The sequence below is a fragment of the Xenopus laevis genome, chromosome 8L (assembly GCF_017654675.1).
Source record: "Xenopus laevis strain J_2021 chromosome 8L, Xenopus_laevis_v10.1, whole genome shotgun sequence".
In the NCBI taxonomy this organism is placed as follows: domain Eukaryota; kingdom Metazoa; phylum Chordata; class Amphibia; order Anura; family Pipidae; genus Xenopus; species Xenopus laevis.
The window spans coordinates 50,655,120-50,679,119 of record NC_054385.1 but is presented as its reverse complement, the minus strand read 5'-3'; the positions used below and the strand labels follow the sequence as shown (position 1 = coordinate 50,679,119).

The following is a 24,000-nucleotide window of genomic DNA, read 5'->3' as shown; positions in this document are numbered from 1 at the left end:
GGGGAGAGCAGTGACATCTAGTAAGTGCTGATTGGAAAGTGAAAGTAATTGTCTGCCCTGCCTCTAGATGACATTTTTAGATGAGCTTACAACAGCTATGAATACTTTAATAAAAAATAAAAATTGGATTTCATGTTTAATTTGAAAAGGACTTTTATTATACAGATTTTTGTGTCCACTTTTGGGGGCAGATTCACTAAGGGTCGAATTTCGAAGTAAAAAATACTTCGAAATTCGACCCTCGAATTGAAATCCTTCGACTTCGAATATCGAAGTCGAAGGATTTAGCGCTAAACGTTCGTTCGTTCGATCGAACGATTAAATCCTTCGAATCGAACGATTCGAAGGATTTTAATCCAACGATCGAAGGAAAATCCTTCGATCAAAAAAAGGTTAGCAAACCTATGGGGACCTTCCCCATAGGCTAACATTGACTTCGGTAGGTTTTACCTGCTGAAGTAGGGGGTCGAAGTTTTTTTTAAAGGGAAAGTACTTCGACTATAGAATGGTCGAATAGTCGAACGATTTTTCGTTCGATTTCGTTCGTATTCGAACGAATTTAACCAATTCGATGGTCGAAGTACCAAAAAAATACTTCGAAATTCGAATTTTTTTCATTCGAATCCTTCACTCGAGCTTAGTGAATCGGCCCCTAAGTATTCATTTTGGGGGTATAATTTTCCTTTAAGGCCTATGGGACACAGGGTGCATTCTTCTCTTGTGTTTTCAGCCAGTTCCCATGCAGCCTGTTGCTTTGTTAAATGGAATTCAACTGCCATTAGCAGCTGAATTTTGCTGGTGGAGAGTATGCCATAGGTCTAACAATTCAATGGATCTATTATCCAAAATGCTCAGGGTTTTTTTCTGGACAAGGATCTTTCCATAATGTAATGGCATAAATCATTTTTAAAAAGAAAACAAACCAACATGATTATTTAGCCACCAACATGGATATGTGCTACAGTAGCTTACAGGTATCAAATCCCTTATCCAGAAACTTATTTTCTCATAATTATCTCAATTTATGAGAAGGCCATCTCCCATTGAGTCCATTATAAGCCAATGATACTAATTTGTAAACATGATTTCCTTTTCTCTGTAATAATAAAACAGCACCTTATACTTGATGGTTACTAAGCTGCATGAATCCACATTGGTGGCAATGCAGTCCTAATGAGTTTATTTCATGTTTAAATCTTGAATTATAAAAACTCCAGGAACCAAACATTCCATATAAAAGAACTATTACTTTAAATAGACCTCTACGGTATATTGCATTATTGAACTGGCCCAATGTGTTTTGATGCAGAGTGTTATATAAATACCATATACCACATTTATATACATTTTATACACAACTATTTTTTTTTTTATATAAAAGTATTTTTGTAAGAACAGTGCAGAAAAGCCCTGAAATCTCTCAACCCAGGGCTTTCACTAGAATGAAGTCGCTGCTCTAGGCTTTCCTAAAAGAAAATCACATAAAGACATGTCACTACCTTAAAAACATATTTCAAAATATTTAAAAAGTCAATTTTAAAAAGTAAATGAACTATAACATATCTCTAATCCCTTGTGTTACTTTCCCCTCTGTATTATAGAGAATATAAATGCATAGCAAAAATATTCCAACAATGGCAGGGTAAGATGATGATATTATTCTGCCATGGCAAATGCAAAGCAAAACCATCCCACAATGAAAATGCAGAAAAGTAACTGAACCACTATTCCGCACTGTAGTTTTAATGACATAGCTAGTGGCATATGCTAAGTTGCATGCAATTTGATATTGTTTGTGCCCCTAGCGTCTGTCGCAAACTTGTGCCACGATCACTTTCATAAAAAAAGTGCTTGTGAAATACAGAATTCCCACATATTTCAACGCTGTAATTGGCTTCCTGTCTGTCAGTGCTGCATCAGTATTCTCAAGGAGAAAGAGGTATAACTGTTCTCATTACCAGTGTCAAATGAAAACTTGTTAGTTAGTCACATAACTAAACTTTACTGGGCCCCACCGCAATATCTTTTAGGATCCCAAACCATAGTAAATCTCTTATAATTGTATATCATTAAAATGAAAAAAATGTGCAGGATCCCAGTCAGGCTATCGGATCCCCCACTGCGCCCATGATCCTAATAGCCCATTGGCAAGGAGCAATAACAAATCCCTTACTAGAATAATACTTGCATGTACCTGTATGTTTAAACTCCCTGACATACCTTTTCCTCCCACTTATCTCTGGAGTCGTCATTGAAGACTTGAGAAACCAATTATATTTAATTTAAATCACTAGCAAAATGGAGGGTTAACTACTGTCCTAGTTATGGTACCCAATGATGTTTAACATGCATATTTTCATGTGCCAAACGCTGACACATGTGAGATAACTGAAGTCCTGCCGGGTACATTAGAGCTAATGAAAACGATGCATAGATGCTGAAGATTTTGTGACCAGGCAATGTGTATGCTAATGCTCCAAGCTACACATATAAACAGCAATCTGACCTCGGCCACCTCTGCAATTGAAGGCACTTTAGAGAGAAATTGTGCAGCTATAAATAAGTGCGTGCGCTTTGGATTTAAGCAGCTTCAGTGTTAAGAGCTGATCTAGGTATCATCAAAGAACGTGGCAGGACAGATTCAGTGCTTCTGTTGGCTCACAATGATAGTGTTCAACTAACCGGATGAAAGATAATTGTATAATATGATTCTGATTTGTTTTAATTTGAAGTTTAATTGTTCATAAATGCAGACAGTGGCAGATTACTGTTTGAGATCCAGGAAACCCTCGCGAAAAGGATGTAGATACAGAAGAGGAAAGCTCAGCATGATGTATGTTTGTTTGTAATTATAGAACCATAATGGTTGAAATAAGTGCATGGTAAATGTAAATGCAAAGCATACAAGTGCTTACGTATGTAGGCACATACCGTATATATATATATATATATATAATGTTTAGATAGGGACCCGCACTCCAATGTTTCCGTGAAAAAGGTTTTTATTTTAACTTGTGCATCCAAACATGGGCCGAAACGTTGGATGCACAAGTTAAAATAAAAACCTTTTTTCACGGAAACATTGGAGTGCGGGTCCCTATCTAAACATTGTATGCTAAAGCTTTGGCCCAGCACCCACAGTGACTTCAAGACTGGATCAGAGTGCGAGCGTTTGCTGATGTGGCATTCTATCTATGTCAGGACCCTCTCCATTTAACTTTCCAACTAAAAAAATAATAAAGAATATCAATATCAAATTTATTCAGATTTATTTTACAGCAAAGTGAGAGCAGTCTGTATTACCATATAATATTACCATGACATTACTGTACAGTATATAATAGTTGTTGTTCTCTGTAATCAGTGGTCAATATAGACTGTAAAATTCAGGGTTTAGGCACAATGAAAGTTCCATAGAGAAAGGGTTTGCATTAATGCATTGCATTCACAGGTGAGTAATATATTGCTATAGCATTTCCAAAGAGCATTGTGAGCTAATAATGTAAGCTTCCCAACTTTCTTATAGGATCATTTTTTTTGTCCCTCTATAACTTGGTTTTCTTGCGTTATCTAGAACATCAGACTTAACTTAGTTGATGGAAATCTGTTGTAATAGAAAAGACTTAAGTGGAACTGTAAAATAACATATGTTCCAGTGTACTTTGTATATTTGCCATATTTTGTGTTAGAAATTTGAAAATGATGTAAAGGTTTCTCTGATGGGTGAATGTTGTAAGAATGTTGTAAGAAGAAAGGAATGCTTCTTTAGCATAGTACAGGTTAGGGATATTCCTTGCCCACTGTCTTCTGTCTAGTTAACAGGATGTCTCTATGTAATCATCTGCAAAGCTGTAATTGATGTTATATAAAAAAGATAATGGCCTAATGAGGAAAGAAGGCATTTAATGTGGTTTTTCTTCTAGCAGCTAAGGATAAACGGGGCAACTGCTAAAGGCAGGAAAAGGAATTAGGTCAAATATATTCTGATATTAATTGTAGACATAGTGCTGAGTACAACTTTCTGAAACTGCACAGACTACTGAAAGGGATGATAAGGCCACAATGAATCGGCATTAAATAGGCATAAAAAAAAATTCTTTGTATTTTTGGTATTTTTTGTCATCAAATGACAAAAAGAAAAAAAACTAGAAGATAGTAGCTGCTCAACCCTATCAAAGATTTAAACAGCTGGCAAGCATACAAACATAAAGGAATAGTCACCCCGTATGAAGACTTTAGCAAAGATGGCCCCCAACAATTAATGAGCATAAAAACCCATCACAATAAAGATTAATTTAATTAAACACAAGTCTACCATTTTAATTGACATTCTCTGTAATGTAAAAAGAAGAGCTGAAGGTAATCAATTATATGTTAAAAGAATGATTGGAATATATGGGAAAGGGGATATTTGAACTTCTTTGCTATATGTAAAGTTGATCACTTTGACATCCTTTCTGCTATGTTTTATATCTTTTAATGAGAAATCAGACCATTATAACTGTTTCAGAGATGAATAGTTTTTCCCATAGCAAGAATAACAGAGCATCAATTATTTCAGCCTCTTCCTTGTTTGATACAGACAGCTAATATATCTTTCACCTCTTTTCCTCTTTCAGCTTGGTGAATGTAGAAGAGAACCATAAGAAAAGAAAAGTTGCGATTAGTGTTGTGTTTCCAACATTCTACCAACAAAAAAAAAAAACGAATTTAATTGATTTAGGCGCTCATGAGAAAGATGAGCTTAATTTCCAGCTAAGAAAGCTACCATAGCAAAGTAAAAGAATAACGCCCTTACATTGGAAACAAGATAAATACATTCTTTGTGGGAGAAAATTGTATCACCTTCTGTATATTTCAAGGCACTGTAACACCTATTTGGAGCTTGCATTTTGCCTTAATGCCTGTTCATTATACTATGTGTATTTTACTGCTATGTGCATCCTGGTTGTAGTTTTTAACCCAGTGTTTCCCTGTATCCCTGTATCCCTATAGGGCCCTACAGCACTTAAACCTGAACCCATAACAAATCAGGTTCTTCCAGTGCCCCTGAGCTTCCTTTGTAATTGTATATACATACGCTGTTCCCAATAGGGACAATTTTCTACAGAACTTTACTTGAGACCAAATAAGCTTATACTATTTGTAATGTTGGTTAACTGTTTGTTGGTGAATTGTAGTTTCTAAATTGCAAAGCAGTGCTGCCATGTTGATGACATATAGTTACATAGTCAAGTTGGGTTGAAAAAAGACCAGAGTCCACTAAGTTCAACCCCTCCAAATGAAATCCAACATTCATACATACACACACTCACACTGACCCCTCCACACACCCACATAAACTATATATACCAATATCGACACTAAGGGGCCGATTCACTAAGCTCGAGTGAAGGATTCGAATGAAAAATACTTCGAATTTCGAAGTATTTTTTTGGTACTTCGACCATCGAATTGGTTAAATTCGTTCGAATTCGAACGAAATCGAACGAATCGAACGAAAAATCGTTCGACTATTCGACCATTCGATAGTCGAAGTACTTGCCCTTTAAAAAAAACTTCGACCCCCTACTTCGGCAGGTAAAACCTACCGAAGTCAATGTTAGCCTATGGGGAAGGTCCCCATAGGTTTGCTAATCTTTTTTTGATCGAAGGATTTTCCTTCGATCGTTGAATTAAAATCGTTCGAATCGTACGATTCGAACGATTTAATCGTTCGATCGAACGAAAAATCCTTCGATCGATCGATCGCAGGATTAGCGCTAAATCCTTCGACTTCGATATTCGAAGTCGAAGGATTTCAATTCGAGGGTCGAATTTCGAAGTATTTTTAACTTCGAAATTCGACCCTTAGTGAATCTGCCCCATATTGTAGATTTTAGTATCACAGTAGCCGTTGATATTATGCTTGCCCAAGAAATCATCCAAGCCCCTCTTAAAGGCATTAACTGAATCAGCCATCACAACATCACCCGGCAGTGCATTCCACAACCTCCTGTCCTCACTGTGAAGAACCCCCTACGTTGCTTCAAATGAAAGTTCTTTTCTTCTAGTCTGAAGGGGTGGCCTCTGGTGTGGTGATCCTTTTTATGGGAGAAAAGGCCCCCCACTATCTGTCTATAATGTCCTCTAATATACTTCACGTCATGATCCTCTAAGTAATCATGTCCCCTCTCAAGCTTCTTTTTTTCCAGAGAAAACAATCCCAACGTTGGCAGTCTACCCTCATAATTGAAATCTTCCAACCCTCTAACCAGTTTAGTTGCACATCTCTGCACTCTCTCCAGCTCATTTATATCCTTCTTAAGGATTGAACCCAAAACTGCACTGCATACTCCAGGTGAGGCCTTACCAGGGACCTATAAAGAGGCAGAATTATGTTTTCATCCCTTGAGTAATGCCTTTTTTATGCAAGACAGAACTTTATTTGCTTTAGTAGCCACAGAATCACACTGCCCGAAATTAGACAACTTGTTATCTACAAAAACCCCCAGACCTGTCTTAGTTAAGGAAACTCCCAACACACTGCCATTTAGTGTATAACTTACATTTATATTATTTCTACCAAAGTGTATAACTTTGCATTTATCAACATTGAACCTCATTTTCCAGTTTGCTGCCCGGTTTTCCAATTTAGACAAATCACTGCATCCTGCATAGACCCTATAGTTCTGCACAATTTAGTATCATCTGCAATAATAGAAACTGTACTTTCAATGCCCACCTCCAGGTCATTAATAAACAAGTTGAAAAGCAAAGGGCCAAGTACAGAGCCCTGCAGAACTCCACACTGGTCCAATTAGAAAATGTTCCATTTACCACAACATTTTGTACTCTATTCTTCAGCCAGTTCTCTATCCAAGTGCAAATATTATGTTCGAGTCCAATATTCCTTAATTTGACCAGAAACCTTCTTTGTGGTACTGTATCAAAAGCTTTTAATAAAGTTTAAAGTGGCAGTGCCAGCTTTTCGTTCTTAAAGGAGAAGGAAAGGTTGAAACGAGGGGGCCGATTCATGAAGCTCGAGTGAAGGATTCGAATTAAAAAAACTTTGAATTTCGAAGTGTTTTTTGGGCTACTTCGACCATTGAATGGGCTACTTCGACCTTCGACTACGACTACGACTAAAAGCTACCGAAGTCAATGTTAGCCTATGGGGAAGGTCCCCATAGGCTTGCCTGAGATTTTTTGATCGAAGGATATTCCTTCGATCGTTGGATCGCAGGATTTGCGCTAAATCGTTCGACTTCGATATTCGAAGTCGAACGATTTTAGTTCCTAGTCGAATATCGAGGGTTAATTAACCCTCGATATTCGACCCTTCATACATCTGCCCCTAAGTAAGCCTTATCAGAAAGGTCCATGTAAATTCACCAGTAAACCCTCAAAGCAGGAAATAGAAATGTATAGTGACCCTTTAATTAAGGTTATGCAATTTAATTAAGGGAGCATACGTTTCATCTCAACCATTATAAGCTTACATGCTTCTAAAGGATATTTCAACTACAGTATGTTGCATGTACAGGGAAAACATATTGCCGCTAGATAGACTACCTCGTCATTGAGTTGACAATGATTGCTGGGGCCTTTATCAAGCATCCATTAGTAACTTCAAAAATAAATCACGTACCTGGGTGCTACCATAAAAAAGCTGCATTATCCATATTCCACGGAAAAAGGTGCACACCGGCATTTTTCAGGTAAAACTTCATGTTTATTAAATACATCTATTTAATAAACATGAAGTTTTAACTGATAAATCCTGGTGTGCACCTTTTTCCGTGGTGTGTGTGTGTATATATCTATATATATCTATTATATATATATATATATATCTATATCTATCTATCTATCTATCTATATATATATAGTTCACAGGAAGAAAGCACTCACGGATAAATTTTCATAAAAAATATATAGGATCTTTATTCCATCAACCACATATCTACGCATTTCGATCCCAGAGGATCGGCATTTACGATATCGATTGTGTGTGCAGATAGATGGCTATATATATACAGTATATATATATATATATATATATATATATATATATATATATATATATATATATATATATATATATATATAGGTAATATTTGCCCATATTCAGTAACCGATAGCAATCATTCACTTGTTTCCTAATTGGTTATTAGCTAATGATTCTGGCCTATACACAGTAAACCCATTTTTTTCCCCTTGTGATCCCAAATAATACTAATTCTGCTATACATCCCTGTGCTTTGAAAGTAGAACTATAGCCATCATCAAGTTGTATTATTTTAAAGATATGAAGAATAAACAACATATTAGCAGTGTCAGATAAGTTTGTGGCGTAGCGTAAATCTCTACAGATAAGTTCTTATTGCCTGTCTTTTCAGTGTGAATGCATTGTGATCTCAATGTTATATGCATGAAGGTGAGTTGGTTGGTCTCCTCCTCTTTTCTACTCATGACCTGGCGCTTTCATTCTTCTGTTGCCTTAGGGAATGTTGATGCTCAGAATTTCTATTCCTGCTATCACTTTGCATCATGGGAACATTAATGCTCTGAAAGGTTATCCTGTTTCCACCCGCTGCCCAGCACAATTGCTAAGTAAAGGCCTGATGCTGCTGTTTCGAAGATCCCACATTTAGACTTTTTTCTTTTACATATTATTATACAATAAATCACCTGTTCCATTAATCAAATGCACACTACACTCCCACATAGTTATTTCAAAGCAATACTTGTTGCTATTTAAATTCATGGGTTACAATTAATATTCCAGCTATTTCATAGATTTCCATCTTTCCTGTGTTTATTGGAATACACTGCAAGAAATCATGCTTTATGTACTTTAGAAATAACAATGAAATTATTTAATATACTGGCATTTAACTTTGAGCCCTGCTGTTAATTTGTTATGAGCTGTTATTGAAAAGTGTTTTTTTTAATATTAGTACCATATTTGAAGGGCAATTTGAGTAAAATTCTCTCATCAACATACAATACACAAAGAATTTGTGTCGACTTCACGGGCACACATAACTGTGCTCTGTTACTGGCAACCGAATGCAGTCCCTGGAGGGAGATACACTATGTGTGTGCCTTATTCATTTTGTGCAAATCACTTGATCCAAACTAAGATATAATTAATCCTTATTGGAGGCAAATTGCCTTATTTGATTTATTTCATGTTTAAATTATTTTCTAGCAGACTTAAGGTATGAAGATCCTAGGTTATGAAAAGATCCAATATCTGGAAAACCCTAGGTCCTGAACATTCTGGATAACAGTTCCCATACCTGTATTAGCCTCGACTCAATTAGATTATCCTTTGCTTTTAATCATATTTGAATTAATATCGTTGTTTACCCTGTATTTTGAGAGGTTGCATTGCTGGAAAGGTCCATAACAAAAATATTTAAACTTCTCTGGGTTCCAGTAGTAATCCGAGTAGTTCAGTGCACCTAATTTTAATGTGATTTACAGAGGTAATAAGCAATCACATCTCTAGGCATTGAAGCAGATTGAAACTTTGGCTAAGGAAGTCTGTGTACTTTATAAATCAGTATATATATCTATATATATATCTATATATATATCTATAATCTATCTATATATCTATATATATATATATATATATATATATAGATATAGATATAGATATAGATATAGATATAGATATATATATATCTGACTCTAGGCACAGGGAACCAAACCTGACCTAGGTCTCTGGAATTCCTCTGAACTTTAAATTAAAGTGTCTTCCCTGATTTTTCAAATTGGCAGCAGTTTTTAATGACTTTACTTGCTGTTCCAAAGCTGCAATGGTTTCTTATAGATCCTTATTGGTGCTTACTGTCTTCTTTTTTCCTCAGTCTTCCATTTGTACCACATTCTCATCAAATTGCTTTTAGTTCTTATTTAAGATCCAGTATAGCCAATGTCAGATACATTTGAACGTTCCAATATTTTGGGTTAGTTTCTGTGCAGAACACATAGGGCTGATTGAGTTGTTTTAGATTTATTTGACCTGTCGGCTGATGTTTCATATGTGATGGGGGTAAGTTGTCTTCTAGCCACCCCCAGACCTATTCATAAATTAGCTTGAGATTTCGATGTTGAGAATACAACTCTTTGAGTTTTTATGGAGAACATACTGTTCTCATTTTGCCTTAATATGTACTATTATAGTTTAACAGCCTGTCTTCCTCCTTTCTGCCACTTATATCAAGTTATTCACCAATCCTATATGCAGCTCTTATACAGCAGGGAGACAGCCGCTTAGCACCCAGGTTATTACTTTGATTCTGCAGGAGTTATCTGGCAATAAATATGATACCATTGCTCCTGTTGTATCCAGAGCAATAAAGCCAGTTTCCCTTTGTAATAATGTCTTTCACACACAGCCCTCAATATGTATTTTAGCCGCAACATGCAACACACCACTGTCTTCCTCAACTCCCCCCTTTCAAGGAATAAAATGCTGCCATGCATCATTGCATCCCTTCAGAGTGCACCCAGTTAGTATAGTCTGCATAAATCTATTTTGATGACAAAAAAAATACTCTTTAACTCTTAAAGGGATTCTGTCATGATGTTTATGGGGAAGTTTTTATTAGTAAATTACATTTTTTTTACACTGCAAATAATTCACTCTACCACATAACATTTTATTCCTGAACCAAGTATATTTTTTTTAGTTGTAATATTGCTGTGTAGGGAGCCATCTTAGGTCATTGTGCCTGATCCTGTGCTTTAAGAAAGAGCCAGCACTTCATGATGGAACTGATTTCAGATAAGCTATAGTTTCTCCAACTCAATGTAACTGAGTTGGAGTGGGACTAGGATTTTTACTATTGTGTGCTATTCTCATATTTACTAGGGAGCTGTTATCTTGTGTCAGGGAGCTGTTATTTGATTATCTTCCCATTGTTCTTCTGATAGGTTGCTGGTGAGGAAAGAGAGGGGTAAGAGCACTCAAACTTGTAGTGCGGCAGTAAAGAGTGTCTGTCAAGTCACATGACTGGGGCACCTGGGAAACTGACAACATGTCTAGCCCCGTGCCAAATTTCAAAATTAAATATAAAAAAATCTGTTTGCTATTTTGAAAAACAGATTCAGTGCAAAATTCTGCTGGAGTAACACTATTAACTGATGAGTTTTTTAAATGTTTTTCCATGGTGCTCTAGATTACAGAAGGACCCTAATTGCCTTAGCTCTCTAAAACCTGCAATTCATTTGCAAAGTAGATGAGATAAGTAGGGGGAATGGGCAGTTTGGTGGAAATAATAAATGGAGTAAATGGAGAGGGGTTGGAATGGTATATTGGATGTGGTGTGGGATTAACAGCGTACAGACCTGCTACTTCAGCAGTGAGCAATTTCGTGCGCGTGTTTGTTTGTTGTGGTGTTTATACAAATGGCCTTTGCTCAGACATACTGTGCATACTTCCTGGACAGCTTAAAAGTGAAAGTTACTGTTGTGTAATGGCTGTCTGACTCTGCTAATAAAGCACTGTTATACTCTCCTCATCCTCGACTACCCAAAAGATAACAGTTGTGCTATAGGAAAACGTGAAAGGGATTAGGCCACTATTTACTTCCTCTGCGAGTATGTAGTGGTAGGGACACCATGTTGGCACACCACACTTGGCTCATCGTGTCTGAGCTGATCATCTATAATAGGATGTGTTAACTAACTGCGTCCATCACCCATTACCCATACACATAATACTTTTTTTTTTACCAAAACAGTGCCTCATCTGTGGTTTTTCCTTAATCTCACATAAAAGGACATAATGATATATAGGGTTTGCAGTTCTGATGTTAGAGCTAGGTGGGATTAATATGACAAATGTCATTTGAGTATCCCAATTAATGTAATACCAAATCTATTTACAACAAATGTTTTACTTGTTTTTAACTTAATTAACTCTCTTCTGTACGATGAATTTTTAACAGAGCTATTAAATGTTACATTTTAATCAGGTTCATTTTTGGTTATTGGTGGACTGAGAACTGCTTAGAAGACAGGTCATGTCATAATTAGTTTGGCACTATAATAACTTTAAGCACTTTATATATAAAGAATTACTTGAATGAATTGTATTAATTAACAGATTAATTACATTAAGGAGTGATTTTTACTCAACAAAGCACATGAAATGTATTTGAGTCCCATTGGGCTCCACATATGAATTGAAGTGATTACCCACTTTTTTGTTTGCCACACAATTGAATTTAACAGTCATTTGGACTGTGCAACACTAATAACTCTTCTGGCAGTTCCTTTCTTTAGGATATAAAAGAAATTCTTGTTAATTATGGAGTTGTCGGCACATCCATAATACTGGACTTTTAATTGGCAATGATAATTTGTTAGGAGGTGCGGATAAAATAAACATTGTACAAATATGATTTTAAATATATTTCTAAACTTTTGGGATACTTATGTATATAGTTGTAATATGAGGCAGTGGACTGTCACTTATATATAAGCAATTGTTCACCCTCCTTATGAATACATACTGTATATATAGGATTTTAATTTTTTTTTTTCAATGACATAATTCTTTTATGATGTATGTGCTACAGATATTTAACATGTTTTCTTTTCTTTTAATTACCAGGTAGTCCACTCAGTGTATTCTGCAGAGCATTTTTTGGCTTTAGTGGGGAGTCTGGACCGATGATCTACTGGATGAGGGGAGAGAAATTTATTGAAGAACTGGAAAATCACATTAAAGAGGGAGTTATTAGGTAAAAATAAATCATACCGTAATCTTTCTTTTGTGTCTGAAAAATGCAATGTGAGATTGTGAGCATGTAGAATACATATACTTTAGCACAGTGCATAATGTCTAGTAAACAAAAAGTCCAACTGTATCCCACTTCTCATTTGTGTCATGCCGCATATCGTAGCTTGTGGTCCAATACCATAATTATTGTATTACTGTCCACTGTGTATATTTATTAGAATACATACTGCAGCCCATGGGACCTTTGTGTAGGACTGTGTCTGGTACATGTATAAGGTACTTTATTAGCTTTCCTGTGTAACAAGATAAACCATTAACTGTATAGTAGCTCTGATCAGCTGGCACTCTATGGGTTACTGGACTCTATCACATGTAGTAAATAGGAAAGGCAGTCACTCAGTTCTACCTTGTGCTTTAGTTACCATAAAGCCCATTCGCCTTAGGTCGTTGGATGGACATCCACAAACTCTGAGAAGATTCCTAAGCTGAGTCAGCCTGTATATCAGTTAGGGTAATATTTAGGCAAGTGTTTAGTGAATGCAGATTCACAGAGACTCATACACCATTATCCACAGGAGACAGAGGATGTGAAGAAATATTTTCATCGCTATGTGAAATGGATTCCCTCTAGTGTAAAATTCTTTGGGATGAAAGTTATCCTGAGTCCCTTTTCAGCTGAGGTCCCTACAATAAGCAGGTGCAGCCTGAGAAGTACTAATTCTACACTATTTCTCCTAGGTGAGGCAAAATGCTGCTTTTGCTAAACTGGCTTGTCTATCTTACCACTTAATGGGGACCTTAAGTGTGTATAACAGAGCAGTCTGCCACTACCTTGTTTACAGGGTATCTGTTCCCCTCTTTCCCTAAGGTCTTGGGGCCTAGGACCTTCTTCTTTGATCTTCACAGTATATTTACTCTTGTTTTTAAACAAAATGTTCGAAAACCATTATAATAAGGGTACCAGAGAAAGTCGCAAACAACACTGTTTAATGAGGACTAAGAGGAAGACTATGGAGCTTGCGGAACTGCCACTGTGACAATATGTGCTACCTACTTATCTTTCAGGTGGCTGTAACATCATATTTTTCCTTGCTTTCTACTAGGTAAAATCTTACTGTATATTTTGCAAAGCTCACAAGAAAAGTTATGTGGAGTCCTCTGCCTGCAACACCCCCCACTGTCCATTATGAAACAAGCAAGAAGACATTTTGTTTATTGGCATACAGTACCACTGGGACCAGCCCTCAAATCCTAGCACACATAGCAAAAGCTTTAGACATGTTAATACGCCAGTTCTCTTTTCTCAAATTAGAAGCCATGTCGGTATATTTTTGAAAAATTCAGTATACACTGAAACCTTATATTATAGGGTTTGGTATTTAAATATAATAGGAACTAGTATGGCAGAGCTGCTAGGTGAAATCATCACAGAAAAATAATTATTATTGCTAAACATTATTTTCTACTCTCAAAAACGTTGGGAAACAAAAATAATTGTGCAAATATTTTTGTTCTTCTTTAGCAAAACAGGCACAGGTACATGTTTGATAATCTACCCCATTTTTGTTCATATCATCCCTAAATTCACAACACAGCTGCTTGTTCAACATGATGGCAAGTGCTTGTAGATAGTAAGGGGACAAATGGTGGTACTCAAATGTTCCTTTTTTGGTGATCCTTTTAAGACTATTTTATTATAGAGAAGTGTAATTTCATCTCAGAGCTGTCAAGTTGAACAGCAAATATGTGCTCTACTAATACAATTGCTTTCCAACTGCTGGCGATTAATTTAAATGGTTGTACATATCTGACATTGCAAATCACCCTATCAATAGCAAATGTGTTTTCACTTGGGCAAAGCTGTCAGCATAATCAGGATGCTTACTAAATCTTTCATGGACTACTGATGTTAAACCCATTTAGCTGTAAGGGCAAATGTGTATTTTTAGGGAAAATTGATGGCTGGGAGCTGTGTTAAGAGAAAAACAGAAGCTGTCGTTATATAAAGGAACATGTCTGATTCACACTATATACAAAATACATACAAATGGTACTAAATACCACTATAGCTAAATGTCCATTAATAGCAAATGGCTAGTGGTCAAAATAAAGTTACAGTAAGGTGGCACTTTGAAGCTTTACGTATAGCGAATAGTGATTCTTCTGTTTATTCTCAGGTTAAAGGCTGCTGGCTATGTCTCAGACCCACGGCAAATTTGTAGGTGACCCTCTGGTTGGCAGGTTTTTGTTTTACAATTTGAGATGAAACGACTGATAAGTAGTTTTATTTTTGATGATCAATGTTGATATTACAATCAATGATATTAGGATTAATATAACAGTCGTGGGGGCCAAACAATTATTTTTTATTAAATATGGGCATAATGGGCTTTAATATTGGCACTGGCGAAGGGTTAGCCAGATTCAAACATACCTGCATCGCAATAGCAGATGGGGGGAAGAGAAGGGTCTTTCGAAGCACTGGCTGGTAGCTGCTGGGTATAATAATAATATATGGTAAAATGGAGCCACTTTATTTTAGTTGTAGGACCCATCAAACCATTAGCAATGGATTTGGTTCTGCATTTGAAATGTACAATATGCAACTTTTGTCTTATACGCCATCACTTTATATGTGTATGCAGGTTTTCATTCATCCACTAGATATACTGTATCTAGTGGTGATATGTCTAAAGTAACTTGACTTTCTTTCATACAACTTGTTACCTACAATATTGTAACTATCGTTTTTATATTGCATATTGCAAAGATGTACTGTGCATCCGGTGCGAGCCAGTTCTCTTTTCTCAAATTAGAAGCCATGTCAGTATATTTTTGAAAAATTCAGTATACACTGAAACCTTATATTATAGGGTTTGGTAGTTAAATATAGGAACTAGTATGGCAGAGCTGTTAGGTGAAATCATCACAGAAAAATAATTATTATTGCTAAACATTATTTTCTACTCCCAAAAAGTTTGGGGCCTGACTACAGAATAGAGTAGTGATAGCAACTCTCTACTGTTATGTAGATGTAACCACTTTCCTACTTAGAATACAAACCCACACTATTTTCCCAAAAGCCTGTATCAAAGTACTCCCTTTAATATCTTCCACATCACAATAACCAGAGCTCAATGCTTGGAGAGAAGGAAAGAGAGAGAGTTTTTTTCTCTCCATTAAATTCGAGTTTTTGGGTTGCAGGACTCGAACTCACATATTCAGTGAAAGTTTTGTATGCTTGCGTTGCTCACCAACTCTTTTTACATTCGAATTTGGCTCATGGGGACCCCTCGCCTAAACAGATTTTGTTAACCTTAAAATAAGCAAGCTTAGGCAAAACAACATTTACTGCACATAGTTACATGGATTTTAATAACGACGATGGAGTGATGCCAATGCACCCATTAGATAACCTGATGAATTTATTAGTGATGACCGAATTTGGGGCGTTTCGCTTAAAAATTCGCAAATTTCCCACGAAATTCATGAAACAGCGAGAAATTCGCAAAATGGGCCAGCATCTCGTTTTTGACGCTGACGTCCACTTTTTGGATACCAGCATCCGTTTTTTGGACCCCAGCACACATTCGCCGGCGAAAATGTGCCAGTGTCCAAAAAAACGGATGCCGGCATCCATTTTTTGACACCTGGCGAATTTTCGCGGCGGTTTATTAAATTCGCCCATCACTATAATCCAGGATATGATGATACCATGAACATGACCTGCAGAGGCTAAATGTATGTATAGGTTCTGAATCTGATTAACTTTGGCTTGCTGATGATCCATTTTTCTTAAACCTGAGCAGGTTTTTCAATAAAGTAACAAGCTTGACAGTTAAAATAACTCGGCAGAAACTACGTGTATGTTGAAGAAGTCACATATGGGTTAAGGAAACGATTGCTCAAGCCCAGAGACTCAAGCACCTTATTTTATTGTCTGTTATCTAAAAGAGTAACTTCAGCTACTGTATATAGCATGATACACAGATTGAAGTCAGTGAGAGTAGTACATACAAAGGTGATTGAGGGATTGATTGGATAATATAAGGTAGTGCCCATTTTACTTTATCAGCTGATTACATTATATACAACCTAGAAGGAGAATGTACAGTTTATATGATTTTTTTTAGATCTTTGTTAGATGACACGACTCTGAGTAGAGCCTCCTGTATGTGCTTTTCTTGTCATGGGATTTATAGAAATAATGGCAGGCATCTGGGTCTGAGGAAAGCAATTGCACTTGTTTCAGGCGTTCAAAGGGCAGAGAGATCAAGCCTTTAACTGCACGCATCTTAAAGCAAGATATTGTCTACCAGTGGAGCAGTGACTGACAGATCAAACAGTCTGAGCATTTGCAATCAGAACCTACTGAGAGACGGGATGAAAAAGGCTACTGTGTAATTACATCTGGATCCGTATAGGACTCTTGTGTTCCCCTGCCCTTTTCTCAGCAAGGAGTTTCTGATTTATTTCTTCAGTTTCTTTGTTTAGAATGTTTTTCCCCTGTATTCAGTGACAATATTAAAATACGTCTTTTCAGTTGAGTAAATTAACAGAACGTAAGATATTTAAAGTTTGTGGTTGAAGGAAATACAGTGTTCATGGGAAATGAACATATTTTTTCTGCTGGTATTTCTGTCTGTAGAAGCGGAAGCCAATCACGACCTCTGTAAGAAAGCAATAAAGAAAATTACCCTTAAATGATGTGGGAAAAGAAGCTATTCCCCAGCTTATTAAACAGAATATGGATATATAATTAAACATGATTATTATGATGTAAGGCCAACATATTCTGCAAAACTAAACAGAGATTATACTGTACATAACTTTCATCAGTTTTTGGAGTTTATAATCTAAGATCCCTATAAAACACCCACAGGTCAGATTTATCTGGCGCCAATTAACCTGCCTGTGTATTTTTGGAACATGGGAGGACACTGAGGTACCTAGAGGAAACCCACCCAGGCACAGGGAGAACAGACATAGTAATGAGCAAATCTCTGCCATTTCTCTTCACTGAAAATTTTGCAAAACCGTGGAAAAATTTATCATACAGTAAAATATTTGCGAAACACATTGACGTCAGTTGTTTTTTTTTTGACAGTGACTGCAAATCCATACCTGAGGAAAATGTTTGCTCTTCACTACATGCAAACTCCTCTCACATAGTGCTGTTCTACCTCTCTTTTCTGTCTATAAACCTGCCAAATTCCTCACTGATGCAACTGTCGATTCATATTTTGCTGTATACTGTAAAACCTACAGTGTCCATATGCACTTACATAAGCAGAATGCCACCTAGTTTTTCCTGTTTTTAGCTGCCCTTTAAACAAGATGTTGTTATCTCTTCTGGCGGGCCATTTCTTTCTTGAAGTATTAGAATTAACAGTTGTTAGCAGGAAGGCTGTTGAATATACAGCTTGTTATCATTAGCATGTGTAGAAGGTCACAGAAGGGAAATACATCCACGCATTGATCTCTGATTATGAAAATGTCACTGGCAGAATACTTTGGCACTTCTTTTAATGATGAAGGAAATAACAATGCATCTTCAACTTGAAATGCTGCCGGGGTAAGAATGTCACTGTCAGAGCCTGTAATGAAAGGATAGTTACTTAATAGCACTGCTTCCTCGAATCTGTAGCACCGGCTTTGATAACTGATCATCTAAATGCTTCTGGACCGTGCTTCAATGATCCTGCAAATAGTAATAAAATACCTTGCATCCTTCCAATTATATGAGAACTGTGAGCACAGGAAACATTGTACTTAAAGTCTGCAAATAAAGTATACATTTAATAGAAACCAGAACAATGAAATTGTCAGAAATTTTCTATTAATTACCAATTTTGAGTATTCCTATAGTTTTGGTGTTTTAATCACTTACACACAAGTGTGAAGGTCAGGTACAATAAACATAGAAATGAACATTTTGGTAAATATATGCCTTTTCGGATTCTCGCTATTTGTAGCTTTGGGGCATAGTACATTTTGAAAAATTCAAGTTTTTTTTTAACCCGAAAACCTGAGTTTTTAATGAAACTACCCTCGAAAAACTCAAATTTTATGGGAAAAACACAACTCGACCTTTGATAACTAACAACTAATGATGGGCAAATTTGGGGCGTTTCGCTTCGCTGAAACATTCGGGAATTTCCCGTGATATTCGCAAAATGACGAAAAATTAGCAAAACAGTGCCGGCATCTCCTATTTGATGCCGGCGTCTATTTTTGTTTATGCCGGTGAATTTTCACAGCGGTTTCGCAAATTTATTTGCCAGCAGCAAATCGCTGGAATTCGCCACAAATTCGCACCTGCCGAAGAGATTTTCCCATCGCTAATAACCACCTTTAAATTTTCTTTGTAAAACTGCTTAATGAAGAATATTACATTGAGATGTACACATTTTTTTTATTTATGACTTTTATTACACTTTGTCTGGAGGAGAAAAGAAAACTGAAAATGGATATCTAAGGACAGACGGGGCCATTTCCTACGAAGAGTTTTAATTTGCACCAGGGCAGCTACTGGTAGCATCCAAACAGTAATTAGATATTTTGGGAGATAGTGATACAAGTCATGAATAAAAAAACATTGATTTGCATTTTTTAGCTACTGCTCTCCAGTGTCACAAAAGCTATATTACATCCATGTATTTGTTTTTATAATTCTTTGCCCTTTGCAAATGATTGCCATGAGCAACTTTTGTTACAATCCCCTATATGAGTCTATTCGAGGTTAAAAATTAAAGCGAATATCTGATTGGTTGCTATAGTGAAGTGCAAAAATGTAATATGTGTCCTATGTTTAGAAAGGTAGCATAGAAACGGTAGACAACTGTATATGAAAAACTGTCAAGATGATATTCAAGTGCAGGTATAGGATCCTTTATCTGGAAACCCCTTAGCCAGAAAGCTCAGAATTACAGGAAGGCCATTTCCCTTGTTCTATTTTAAGCAAATAATATTTTTTTAAATTATTTCCTTTTTCTCTGTAATAATAAAACAGTACTAAGCTGCACAAATTCCCATTTATAGCAAAACAATCTTATTGGGTTTATTTGGGGCATTATTTACTAAACCGCGATTTTTTCTGGTCTGGGTTTTTTGGGCAAAAACTTAAAAGATCCCCTATCTAAAAAAAACCAGCTCCCAAGCATTTCAGATAATAGACCCTATACCTGTAATATTGTTATGTTTTATAGCTGTTGTGTTTGTTTGTGAGGAGATGAGAGAACCCTGTACTTTTCTTATTTTGTGTGGCATCCTGGTGCCTAATAACATATACAGGTATGAGATTCATTATGTGGAAAACCTTATTTAGAAAGCTCTGAATTACGGAAAGGTTGTCTCCCATAGACTCCATTTTATAATACATAATTAAAATGTCTAAAAATTATTTCTTTTTTTGTCTGTAATAATAAAACAGTACCTTGTTCTTGATCCCAACTAAGATATAATTAATCCTTATTGGAAGCAAAACCAGTCTGTTGGGTTTATGTAATGTTTACATTAAATTCTTTTCTATTAGGCTTACGGTATAAAGATCCAAATTATGAAAAGATTTGTTATACAGAAAAGCCCAGGTCCCGAGCATTCTGGATAACAGATCCCATACCTGTACCTCAATCTTCACTTCCAGATCATCACTGATGTTTGAGGGAAGGCCACGTCTCAAGCTGCTTTTGTCTAATAGTGTGTGTCCATGAACTTTCAAATTCCTGTGTGGCTTAATTATTATTTGTGTATGTTTTTAGGCTACTGAAAGAGTATCTTGGAGAAAAAGAAGTGGAGCTGGCACTAACGTTTGATACTGTGCAGGAAGCAGATCTTGGTAACTATACTTGCCATGTAGAAAATCGCAATGGACGCAAACAAGCCAGCATCATCCTGCGAAAAAAGGGTATGATACAATTCCTGTTGCTCTGTAAAATAAGGTACAATCTTCACTAAGTTGAAATAGATCCATTAGGCTGTGACATAACCAACACTAGCTTGCAAAGAGTATTAGGCACTGTAGTTTATGGGTATTTCTCATCTACCTAAAATTGGAAAGAAACATGCAGTTTCAGTTAAAATAGGTTCACTGAAGATTTGTATAATCTAGCACTAGAGACGGTGTGCAGCTGATGCTATTTTACCACCATTTGAGGAACATCAAACAGAATGTACAAAGGGGTGTTTTCATTCCATTAAGGAAGGTGAGCGTCAGTAGAGAAACCTGCTGAGCACCCCAGGGTGGAATGTTTACTGAAAAGTCATATTTTATACAGACACAGTAAAGGAGATAATCTTCTTCAGACACCTCAGGAGCTTTTCGCTTGATTTGGAATTGATTTTGGTACTTCAGTATGGAATTTGTTTGTGATGTCTGCCTTTCTAAACAGATGATGATATTATAGATGGAGAATGAGAGGGAACTCTGCAGAGTTTAATAATGAAATGGTTTATGTTTTACTTTTGTCTTGCTATGCTGCCAGCTTGGTTCTGAGACCTAATTTGAGTTTAGCCTAAGGTTCTCCATACTGGGTACTGCCACAATGATAACTAAACTATAGGTATAATTCATTTCACAAATAAAAATTAATAGGATTTACATATTAAAATATTACAATGTATATTATATTTATTTAACATTTTGTATTTAACATTTATATTTATTTTAAAAGGGTACTGGCAGCACAGATATTTTTCTAGCTTCTGTGCATGGTAGTTTTTGTTCATAAATATGTGCATAGTATACATATACTAAAACTACTGTGGTTTTGGCTTTCTGGGCTTTGGTAAGCTTAAACACTGGTGGCCTGATTTACAAGAAGTAGGAAAAGTTGTCCCTTATTCATTTTGCTTTGCACACGAGAATGGAGTGCTGCATTCAAAAGGGATGAGAGGTGGGTGGCACATGGGTGTCCTCTGGATCACCCTTTGCTTGCAGATCATTCAGAATGGGGGGCAGTGGGGGGGGGTACAAAGCGCTAGATAGCCTTACTTATAGCAGACAGAACTGCCTTGTACCCTGTGTTTAAGCTGTGCTTATTTAATTTAATTTAAAAGGTGTGCAAGGGGGTAGAATGGGTGATATTGTGAGTTAAAATTACTGTGTGCACATTGCTGTTTGAAATTGTGTGATATGTAAAAGTGGGTTCTTATGTTTGAGTGTGTTTGTCCCAAGGAGAGTAGTGGGGATAGTACCCCGGGGGATTTTCCACAGGGTAGGGACCCAATTGGAAAGGGTTTAGGCCAGTAGTAGGGTTTGATGGGCTTCTGCCAATGCTTTGACAGTAGAAAAAGACTGGTCGGAATAATAAAGGGGCACCGCAGGAGTGCTGGACTACTGAGACATGTGGGTAACAGGGATTCCTGATGAACGGAGACAAGTGTGAGTAACTGACCTAGCCATCCCAAGTATCAATCCTCTGGATTAAGTGTTAAACTTGAACAAGCCTGTGGGAATTTTATGCAAGTTTGAAAGTATGTTCCTGTGTAATGTTGGATGTATGTGGTTATGGTGAAGACAGTTGATGTAATAAAGCTCCTGGTTATCTGTTTGCTTGAAGTTCGTGTCCTGTGTGGGGGAAGTGTGTCTAACAAACGGTTACCGCGTGCACCTGCCGGTGGTACAAGTTCAAGTGGCCCCTCAAGTGGAACCCATAAAATGGATAAATGAGCACTTGGGTTTCAGAAACGATCTTTGACCACTATAGACAAAATTCTCTTAAATACTCATAGGCCATAATCTGCCAAGGCTGGAGTCACTGCTAAGGCTCTCATGGGGATACCATGGGGATACAGAGGTACAACCATAGGAGGCTCAGTCATTGCTGGGGAAATCTTTTTATATTTTAGGGCCTGCTAAGAAATGTGCTTTCTGTTTCCAGCTGTAATAGTCCTAGGCAAACTGTTGATTCCCCCACAGAGTTTTTTTCCTATTATCATGACTTCTGTTGTAATGTTATATGCCAAAGCAGACAGGGTATTTTTTACCTCTCTTCAATGTGTTGTCATATGTGTATCACTTTGGAATGCAGAAGTCAAGTACTTGGTTACTTGGTTACTGGCACCATTGTGTGACATACGTGTTTCATAATTAAAGTTAAAAACAATGGAATGCCAATTTGTTAGAAACTAACCAGGGTAATCTTGCACCCTGGTCTGGTTTACAATTTTTTTAAAAAGATTATCCAGCCCAAGGTTCTTTCCTCCAGAGTGCCACCATGTTTTCCTTGTGCTAATTTATGCTTGGTGCATGCACAGTATAGTACGTTCTGGAGAAAGTTCTGCTGTGCTTGTGCCTGCCTAGGGCAATATAAGGAATACATGGCTGGTTATTTTTTTTAAAGAAGAAGCAAATAGTCTTGTGTAAAGTGTCAACAATTTCAAACAAAATTATTGAAGGAGTTCATCTCAGGGTTTTAAATATCAATTAGTGAACTGTGCTGTTTTATGAGCCTGAAAAATTTGTGAAACACTAGAAAAATTGGCAAAATGGTGCCAAATGCATAGAAGTCAATGGGCATTTTTCTGATGCCAAATGCCCTGAAGTCAATGGGTATTTTTTCAATGTTTTTTTCCGCAAATTAAGCACATGGTACAATTCTAGCTCAAATTCAAAAAACAGTGTATTTATCAAGTTATGTATTGATTTTCAGCGACTGCATACCTCTGTGTAAAAATCAGATGTAAAAGTAAGCAGATAAGTGATAACAAATTTGGGAGCTTCTTTGTTTGACAGTCTGACCTACTGGTTGAGACTTGAGACCCATAATATACCATCTGCTATACAAAGATTGAAACATCAGCAGTGATCAGATAACCAAACTGTAATTTTGTCAGTGCATATAGTAATGCTACTAAAATCTGTGGTTTCCTTTTAGCAATGTATAGTAAAGTAGAGCTTTTGTACTTATACTAGTTGCACACTTTACTGCAACACTTCTGCAGCTTCTATTTCATCGCCTCAGAAATTCTGGCTGCATACTTGGGGTAGTGCCTGTAGGGCCGTATAGTATGTTTTACTTTTTGCTTCAAGACCTTTCTCTCTAACATACACTGAGCAAATGTTTTTTGTCAAGGCTCTCTTTTCTCCTTAAAGAGGCCTACTGCTTTAGATTTACAGCACCACTGATCACCAGTTTTCACATCTCTTTGGAAACCGAAGAGAGCAAGCAGGAATTCCCCTCTATCTTTTACAGAGAAGTCTCAAATTCCCCCAAGTCCCCTACAGAATCTTGACTACCTTCCAATTCATCCCT

The 24,000-nt window shown here is 36.7% G+C and overlaps 1 protein-coding gene across 1 annotated transcript in view; it reads left to right on the top strand.

Moving 5' to 3' along the window:
• Positions 1–24,000, top strand: part of LOC108698434 (X-linked interleukin-1 receptor accessory protein-like 2) — a 445,435-nt gene that overhangs the window by 401,089 nt on the left and 20,346 nt on the right. The window contains exons 7-8 of the mRNA XM_018229918.2: positions 12,617–12,746; positions 20,506–20,651. Coding sequence (XP_018085407.2) covers positions 12,617–12,746; positions 20,506–20,651 — 276 coding nt within the window. The remainder of the gene's footprint in view (positions 1–12,616; positions 12,747–20,505; positions 20,652–24,000) is intronic.